This window comes from Phocoena phocoena, chromosome 1 (assembly GCF_963924675.1).
Source record: "Phocoena phocoena chromosome 1, mPhoPho1.1, whole genome shotgun sequence".
Classification (NCBI taxonomy): Eukaryota; Metazoa; Chordata; class Mammalia; order Artiodactyla; family Phocoenidae; genus Phocoena; species Phocoena phocoena.
In genome coordinates, this window is record NC_089219.1 from 164,110,151 (window position 1) to 164,119,522 (window position 9,372).

General features: G+C 53.1%; 2 protein-coding genes across 3 annotated transcripts; both read left to right on the forward strand.

The window, feature by feature from the left end:
* Window positions 1-670: 670 nt before the first annotated feature.
* On the forward strand, window positions 671-4,137 carry LOC136128929 (left-right determination factor 2-like). Of its 2 annotated transcripts, XM_065884992.1 has the most exons (5): window positions 671-920; window positions 2,024-2,052; window positions 2,155-2,270; window positions 2,494-2,736; window positions 3,774-4,137. In XM_065884992.1, the coding sequence occupies exons 1-5, from the start codon at window positions 671-673 to the stop codon at window positions 4,135-4,137; spliced, it is 1,002 nt and encodes a 333-aa protein (XP_065741064.1). The 2 variants fall into 2 exon arrangements, with proteins under 2 accessions (XP_065741064.1, XP_065741061.1); XM_065884989.1 differs by having other exon boundaries at window positions 2,024-2,270.
* A 3,508-nt stretch (window positions 4,138-7,645) lies between these two features.
* Window positions 7,646-8,829, forward strand: PYCR2 (pyrroline-5-carboxylate reductase 2). The gene is made up of 3 exons (XM_065871744.1): window positions 7,646-7,669; window positions 8,406-8,585; window positions 8,680-8,829. Exons 1-3 carry the CDS (start codon window positions 7,646-7,648, stop codon window positions 8,827-8,829), a joined length of 354 nt encoding a protein of 117 aa, XP_065727816.1.
* The last annotated feature ends 543 nt before the right edge of the window (window positions 8,830-9,372 follow it).

Below are 9,372 nucleotides of genomic sequence, written 5' to 3' on the forward strand. Positions count from 1 at the left end.
AGAGCCGAGCTGCCAGCTTCCCTGTCCTGATAGCGTCTAGCTTCCTTCTGTCACGGGGAGGACAGGGTCACCTGAGGGACTGTGGAGATGAGCGGGAGGGGGCTTGCAGGGACTGGAGAATGGAGGGAGGCGACTCAAGGGGCTTCTGTGAAAGTGCCCTGAACGGGGCCTGGACCGGAGCAGGCAGGAGTGCAGAACACTTTCCCTCCTTCCTCTCAGTGAGCAAACCTAGACCCAGACTGGCCTGCAGGAAAGAGATTTAAGCAGCCGGCTAATGGGACACTCGTTTCCACAGAATAGGCTCACTTTTTCATAGACTAGGACTGAGGTGGGGTCAGGCAAATTCAATAGGCACTAAAATTATTATTGAGCTGCCAGACAGCAGCGGTCAGAGGCCCCAGGCCTGTGTGGCATCCAGACAGCCCTTTGTGCCCTTTCTAGACAGCCCCCTCCTCGGGGCTCAGGGACCTGTCTGGCCGCTGAACTCCCAGGAGGTCCGAGGGGTGTGACCTCCCTCCCTCCCGGGCTCTCTCCCTCCCACCACCCAGGCCCAGCCCAGGCCTGGCTATAAAGCTGGCCCAGCCTGGCCCTCAGCACACCCAGCTGGGACCCTCCCGGAGCCTCGTCCGGGGACACGTCCGCTCTGCCCCTCCGTCTCCCGAGCAGCACCATGCGGCCCCTCTGGCTCTGCTGGGCGCTCTGGGCGCTGCCCCTGGCCGGCTCCGGGGCGGCCCTGACCGAGGAGCGGGTCCTGGGCAGCCTGCTGCGGCAGCTGCGCCTCAGCGAGGCTCCCGTCCTGGACGAAGCCGATGTGGAGAGGCTGATCATCCCTGCCCACGTGAGGGCCCAGTACGTGGCCCTGCTGCAGCGCAGCCACGGGGCCCGCTCCCGGGGGAAGAGGTTCAGCCAGAGCTTCCGAGGTGAGGCCCTCCCTCCCTGCTGCAGCCTGGTCCTCGCGGGGTGGGGGTGGGGGTGGGGGGCTGCTCTGGGGAGGCGATCTGGGGGCGCAGGCTCCACAGGGCGATGAGGAGGGACCGTGGACTGTGAGGAAGGCTGGGCCCGGGCCCCTGGTCTCTGTCTGCACTGAGGGCCCCACCCCTCGGGGCCAGGAGGAGCTGGGCCAAAGCTAAGGCATCAGAGAAGATGAGGATGGAGACGAGAAAGCAGAACCAATGGGAGCGTGTGGGTGTGGCGAGAACCCTGGCACAGTCTTAGGGAGAGGCGTAGAATCAGGGCTTCCGGGTACCGTTGTCACATTGCCACCAGTAGCCTGACCTTGAGCAAATGGTTTTTCTTGTTTGTTTGTTTGTTTTTGCGGTACGCGGGCCTCTCACTGTTGTGGCCTCTCCCGTTGCGGAGCACAGGCTCCGGACGCGCAGGCTCAGCAGCCGTGGCTCACGAGTCCAGCCGCTCCATGGCATGTGGGATCTTCCCGGACCGGGGCACGAACCCGTGTCCCCTGCATCGGCAGGTGGACTCTCAACCACTGCGCCACCAAGGAAGCCCGAGCAAATGGTTTTAGAATCATCTTTTTGCTTCTCTGTTTGTTCCTCTGGAGCACTGGTGTGACTCTAGCTGACCCATCTCCCAGCGCTGTGAATACTAAAGTGCGTTATTGTGGATGAAAAGGTGTCAGGACAACACTGTAGCGTAACGCCGAGCTATTCAGCTGTCAGGGAGGCAGCCATCCTGAGTCCTATTCAGCCTCTTACCTCCCTGGGCCTGGACTCTCCTTCTCAGTGCCCAGAGCTAGACCCAAGGCCAGGTGCCCCCAGGGGAGGGTTCTGATCTTCAGCATCTCAGCTGAGGTAGCCCTGTCAGCCCTGCCAGCCTTCCCGCTGGGCGGAGATTGTTACAAACAAGGCCCAGACACATAGGGGGATTTTTAGGTAACTGAGCTTGGCCCAGGGAGGCAGAACAGGGGCTGGTCTCTCCCTGCCTGGCCACCGCCTCAGTGGCCCTGCCACCCTCAGAGCTCCCCTGGTGCCCGAAGGGGCCCCGCTGACCCCGCTCGTGTCCCCAGAGGTGGCCGGCAGGTTCCTGGTGTCCGAGGTCTCCTCGCACCTGCTGGTGTTCGACATGGAGCAGCGGCTGCCGCCCCACAGCGAGCTGGTGCAGGCCGTGCTGCGCCTCTTCCAGGAGCCGGTCCCCAAGGCCGCGCTCCGCAGACACGAGCGGCTCTTCCCGCGCAGCGACCGCGCCCGGATCACCGTCCAGTGGCTGCACGTCCGCGACGACGGTTCCAACCGCACCTCCCTCATCGACTCCAGGTGGGGAGGTGGCGGCTGGGGTGTGGGGCAGGGGATGAGGAGGGGGACTGGGCCCGGCGCGGGAGGAGGGGTGCCCTGGGGGAGGAGGGGCGGCGCGGGGGGCCCCTGGGGGGAAGGGGAGGGGAGGAGAGGGGTGGGAGAGGGCCCCCCGACCCCGGGGCCACCCCAGCCGCCCCAGTCCCCACCCCTCAGCGCGGGCCCGTGTCTCCGTGTGGTGTCGCAGGCTGGTGTCCATCCACGAGAGCGGCTGGAAGGCCTTGGACGTGACGGACGCCGTGAACTTCTGGCAGCAGCTGCGCCGGCCCCGGCAGTCGCTGCTGCTGCAGGTGTCGGTGCAGCGGGAGCACCTGGGCCCGCTGGCCTCCAGCGCCCACACGCTGGTCCGCTTCGCCTCGCAGGGGCCGTCGGGCGCCGGGCAGCGGGAGCCCCAGCTGGAGCTGCACACCCTGGACCTCAGGGATTACGGGTAGGTGCAGGGCCAGGACTCTAGTAGACTGGGTGGTCCCGGGCCACGGCGGCGGGGACCAGCTGGGGGGCAGATGCAGATAGCCCCAGGATGCAACTGATTCCCCACTACATGTTAAGAGTTTCTAATGGTAGGAATTTTTATTATTCAAATATTTTATTTAAAATATCTTCAGGGAATTCCCTGGAATCCCAGTGGTTAGAACTCCTCACTTTCACTGTGGGCGGGGGGTGAGGGGGGGTGCAGGTTTAGTCCCTGGTCGGGGAGCTAAGATCCCGTAAGCCAACCAACAGGCAAAAAGAAAACAAACAAAACCAACAACCAAAAACCAAAAAACTTCAGGTATTTTCAACAAGCTTTATGTTGTCATTGATACGTATACATTATTGTAATCATCTCTTTTCACTCTACCCTCTTCCCTGATTAATTCTTTGAAAAATATTAGCATTAGCGGTTACTAGGGTTAAACAGCTTTCCTCTGGCATTGGTGAATTCTTTCTTCTTGGGACAAGTTAGCTCTTTGGAGTGGATGGAGCTGTGTACTAGGGTGATTAATAACAGGGCTTTGGAATCGTACAGCCTGGGTCCATGTACCTTTGCCTTCTACTGCTGCAGGAACTCTGGCATGTCAGTTAACATCTTTGGGTCTCTGTGTCCTCATGTGTAATGGGAATGATACTGGAACCTCTTCAAGGTTCATCTGAGGATGAAATGCAAGTATCATCGGAGATAATATATGTAAAGTACTTAGTTCAGTGCCTAGCATAATAGGAAACCTGTAGTGAACAGTAACTGATTCATAATTTATGTTTTGGATATGTTTATTCATTCACCACTTATCACAAATAGCCAGCATTTTGAACATAACAAGAGATGGACCATAAGTCTCCCTCCAGATGCCCCACTAAGCCCCGCCCTGGGCTCCCTGACCTCTGTCCTCCCAGCTGACCTCTGGCCTCCCAGCTGACCTCTGCCCTCCCAGCTGACCTCTGCCCCCCCAGCTGACCTCTGACTCTGCCTCTCCTTGCCCCCCACAGAGCTCAGGGAAACTGTGATCCTAAGGCACCAGCGACCGAGGCCACCCGCTGCTGCCGCCGGGAGGTGTACATTGACCTGCAGGGGATGAAGTGGGCTGAGAACTGGGTCCTGGAGCCCCCAGGCTTCCTGGCCTATGAATGTGTGGGCACCTGCCAGCAGCCTCCAGAGCCCCTGACCTTCAGGTGGCCATTTCTGGGGCCGAGACAGTGCATCGCCTCAGAGACGACCTCGCTGCCCATGATTGTCAGCGTCCCGGAGGGAGGCAAGCCCAGGCCCCAGGTGGTCAGCTTGCCCAACATGAGGGTGCAGAAGTGCAGCTGTGCCTCGGATGGGGCGCCTGTACCAAGGAAGCTGGAGCCGTAGGTGTGGGGTGCAGCCACGGAGGCTCTGACTAGACACGTGCACAAAGCAGGTCTTGACATAGGTCTTAATTTTCTACTTAGCAAGTTACCCCTGCCCCAATTGAGTGCCCCTATTTTACCTGTCTCGTGTGTCCTTCCATTTCTTGCTCTCCTGTCCGTCACCCACCCTAAGCACTTACATGAGTAATTAATGCAACCCGATTGCAGAGCTGTAGAGGGAAATCCCAGCCTACTTGTTAAAGGATATAGCTGAGCAGGGACAGATTGTCAGCTAGGAGCTTCTGTTCTCTAGCAGATTCTCAACCGAGTATGGGACAACAGACCCTACAATGAGAAGTGCGAAAATAGACTGATTTACTCTATTATATGATGAATTAAAACAAAACAAAAAATCCCTCTGTTTCCCCTAGGTAGGGAGAAGGTCTAAAAAGAAGCCCCATTCACCAAAATGTTGACCTACTCTGGGCTTTTGTACATATACTTGGGTCCCCAGTCCCCTGAGAGAGTGCTAGAAGGGAGGATGAAGGGCTTTAGGCTAGGGGCAGTGGACAGGGTATCAGGATACCTGGTTTCTGGATCTAATAGGGCCATAAACTGTGACCTCAGACAAATGCAGAAGGCTTTGGGCCACCATTTCCTTTTAAAAAGGAGGATTTGGGATTCAGCTCTAGGACTTCATCGCCCTGGGGATCAGACAGCCCTAAACTCACCTGCTCCTCTGCTCCTCCAGAGACAGAGCATTGCCTGTGCATATGTAGGTTATTTCCCCCACTATTTTAGAGAACTTATCACCAGAACCCACATGTATTTACGTGTGTTTTTTTTTAACTTAGCAAAAAGAAAACAATCGAATGTAGATAATCTGCTGAAATAAAAGTGATGTTTCACTCTGTGTCTCTGTATTTAATTTGTAGTGTCCTTGACGTAGGAGAGAGGGAGCAATAATGGGGAATGAGAGCGACATAAGGATCTGAAGAGTGGGCGTGACCAAGATCCCCCAACCCCTAGGTGGCGCTGAAGACTGTAGTAACGGTTTAGATTCTCCTTTTATTTGTAATATTTATATCCCTCCAACTCTCATTCCAAAAATAGTATTGTAAACAATTATTGTATTAGTGGTTCTGGGGACAGGGAAGGCAAGCGAATGTTTACTGAGCATTCACTCTGAACCTGGGACCTATGCTAGGCAACCTCATATACATTATACGACTTAATTCTTGCAACTACTCCTTGAGGTAGGTATTATTATTCCCATTTTTCAGATGAAGAAATCAAGGCTGAGGCAATGCAAATCTATGGGGTAGAGATCAGCATGCCCCATGCTCTGCTGATGACACAGGCATTAGTTAACATGTCATTTGGAAGCTGCCACATCTGGCAACTCCCCTACATTTACCTTTCCCGCTCAACGGGGTTTCCTTATGCCTGACTTATTGAAGTTCATGGATTTTCTATTTTGGCGTACAAAGCTAATTAATAGCAACTGAATAGCAAAGGGGAAAAGGAGCTAGTCTATGGACAGCCAGGACTTGAGGACTTGGCAAGAATATTGTTGGAGATGGGGAGAGAAGATTTGTCTCTGACTTGTAAATGGCTATCTTACCTCCGTAAGACGTCAAAATGAAGAACTGCCACTTGGCATGTTGTGAGTACCAGGGCATACAGTCGCTTTCTCTACAAGAAGGATATCAAAATCATCTAAAGAGTTCTACCAGCTTCTCAGTGATGTATCTGTGGCTCTAAAAGGTCTGTGGACTCCTAACCAGTCACATGCAATCAGTGGCAAGGATGGGCCTGCTCACATCATCCCATGCGAGCTAAAAATACCTAGGAAATCGGCTTCATTTCAAAAAGTAAGGATGTGCTCATCAGCGCAGGGAGACAATGTGGTAGACAAAATGTTCTCCCCAAATACGTCCATGCCCCCCAATCCTTAGAAACTGTGACTGTGTTCTGTTACATGGCAAAGGGACTTCGCAAATGTAATTAAGTTTACAGACCTTAAAATAGAGAGATTGGTTTGGATTATGCCGATGTACCCGATCTAATCACATGAAAGCAGAGCTCTCTCCAGCTGGAGGCAGGAGAGATGAGGCAGAAGGGGAGGTCAAAGAGATCCAAAGCTTGAGAAGGACTCAATCTGCCATTGCCGCTTTGTAGATGAAAAGGACCATGAGCCAGGGAATGTGAGTAACTTCTAGAAGGTGGGAATGACTCCCAGCTGACAGCCAGCGAGGAAAAGGGACCTCAGTCCTACAGCCACGTGGAACCAAATTCTTCCAACAACGTGAATGAGACTGGACGCCGATTTCCCCCCAGAACCTCCAGATAAGAACCCAGATCAGTTGACACCTTGATTCGGCGCACAGAAGCCAGTTGGGCCCACTCAGATTTCTGACCCACAGAATGTGAGATAACTAATCCATTTTGTTTTAAGCTGCTAACTTTGTGGTGAATTCTTACGGCAGCAGCAGAAAACTAATACAGACAGTGAACCAAATCCCATTAGAAGTGAGCTGTAATTACAATTTTTTTCCACTGAGTAAAGTAACAACATTACAGCTAATTTTGAATGAATTGAAAACTACCCATAATCCCACCATCCTAAAACCAAATTGTTTCGGTTTTTGAATCTCCTGTTCATACACAACCTGACCTGTTTACATACAACAGGAGTACGTACCTGTTTTAAAAAATCAATGTTAAGGGAATTCCCTGGCAGTCCAGTGGTTAGGACTCAGCGCTCTCGCTGCCAAGGGCTCCAGGTTCGATCCCTGGTCGGGGAAAAAGCCCGATCCCGCAAGCCGCGTGGCATGGCCAAAAAAAAAAAAAGAAAAATCAAGGTTAAGGTGGGCCTTACCGCATATGAAAAAGAGGTGTAGAGTCATATTCCAAAAGAGTCACATTGATTCTCTTTAGGTGGTGGGATTAAAGGCAGTGTTCATTTTTCCATTTGATCTAATTTCTAATTGTTCTACAGTAAACATGGATTATTGGTATAAGAACAACAACAGCAAGGCAAATATGCATGCAAAGTATGACTCCCTGGAGATTCCTATATCGGGAAGGAGTCAAAGGGACCTGCCATTTGACTGGCTGGGAGCAGCTCAGGATTCGCCCTCATTCCCTGAATCATCTCCATTCTTAGGAAGATGAGCCTGCTATCCAGAGACAGACCAGGAAGGATGTCCTGAAGCCTTGAGAGTGAAGACCCCTGACAAGTGAAAGCAGAAATGAAGCACTGTCCACTTTGTTGGGACAGCTGGAGGTGAAGAGGGGGCAGGACCGTGGGGTGGGGGGTGAGAAGGGAGGAAGGGCAGGAACAGCTCAACCCATCTGACTGGTGGATGCGAGGATCAGAGGAGAGGAGTGAGGTGGGCAGTCCTGGAAGCTTAGTGAACTCCCCGTTTCCTTTCTGGACTTCTCTGTCTGTTCAGACGGAATAAAGTGATAGAGTAGGCACCCAAGAAGACAGGTGCCAGAGAAGGAGAGTATATGTGCATGGCAGAATGGCAGCACCAGGCTTCCTGAGGGTATGTCCTAAGTGGCTGGGTGGGGAGGATGGGTCTTTGCTCATCTCATCTCATCTCATCCATCCAACACTTGTACCCAAAGGAACTTCACAGGCATCAAACGTTATGGCCATGGGAGCCACAGCAGGGGCCGCTGCGCAGACAAAATGAGCCTTTAGAGTCAGCAAGGTCATTATAAGAAAATGAAATGGGATTGCCTACAATTAAAATATATATTTAAAACTTTGTATGCATAAACTTTAAACTTTGGGGGTAAAAAAAAAAAAGATCACAAAGTACCACTAAAAATAGCCAGTTTCTGGTCAGGAGTTCACATGTTTAAGCTTAGTCAGGAGGACCAAGTGCTTTGGCTGCTCCCTGTCTTACGTGGCCTGCCCTGGCTGGGAATCAAGCCAGCACTGGGGGCCACCAACTCGGCCTCCTTTCCCAGGCTCTCCAGGCTTTCCAGCCATGGAGACGTCTTACCTGGCAGAGGGGTGCCTTGGGTGCCAGAGAAGTGGGGATGGGGGACAGGTATTTCCTGGTTGCCGGGGGGAAGCTTGTCCGCGTCCAGCACCTATGCTCACTTGCCGGGTAGCAACATCGGAAAACTGTGCCGGTAGCGGTAGGGGCAGACAGACCCTGAGGGGCTGGGGCAGGGAATTCCAGGCTTGTTGGGGGGTTCAGCTGCTCCTTGGGAGTTCCTGGGCCTAGTGAGGTCCCTGCACCCCGTGAGCCCAGTGGTCTCCTCCCACAGAAGATGGGTGTGAACCTGACCCGGAGTAAGAAGGAGACGGTGAGGCACAGTGACGTCCTGTTCCTAGCCGTGAAGCCACACATCATCCCCTTCATCCTGGACGAGATCGGGGCCGACGTCCAGGCCAGGCACATTGTGGTCTCCTGCGCGGCAGGTGTCACCATCAGCTCTGTCGAGAAGGTGCCCATCTCGGCCCTGGCGGTCCTGTGTGAGGGGAGGAGGGATGGGTGCTAGTGGGCCTGGCCACTCACTCGGCCCTCTGCCTCAACCCCAGAAGCTGATGGCATTCCAGCCGGCCCCCAAGGTGATCCGCAGCACGACCAACACGCCTGAGGAGGGAGGGCAGCTGGGCCCCAACTCCAGCGTACTCCTAGGGGGCCAAAGTGACAACGAGTACGACAGTACTAAAAGCTGTCATCTTTAAGCCCTCCTTATATGGCAGCCCCTTTGCAAACCCTCTACATAAAGTTTCATGGCCTTAGGAGCTGGGTATAATTAAGAGTAAGAGGTTAAGTAAGTGGCCCGAAAAGATGATAGACATTTCACCAAAGAAGATTTACAAATGGCTAATGAGATGCTCGACATCATTAGTTATGAGGGAAATGCAAACCAAAACCCAGTGAGATACCACTTCACACCCACTAGTGTGACTTCTAGTTAAAAATAAAAAGGATAATAATGAATGTTGCAAGGATGTGGAGAAGTTAGAACCCTTGTGTATTGCTGGTAGGGGTGTAAAATGGTGCAGCAACTCTGGAAAACAGTCTGGTAGTTCTTCAAAAGGTTAAACAGTTGCCGTATGACCAGGCAATTCTACTCGTAGATACCTACCCGAGAGAGGTAAGAACAGATGTCCACACGAAAACTTGCTCATGGTTCTTTGTGGCAGCGTTACTCAAAATAGCCAAGAAGTGAAAACAACCCAAATGCTGAAAAACTGGTGAAGGGATAAAATGTGTTATACCCA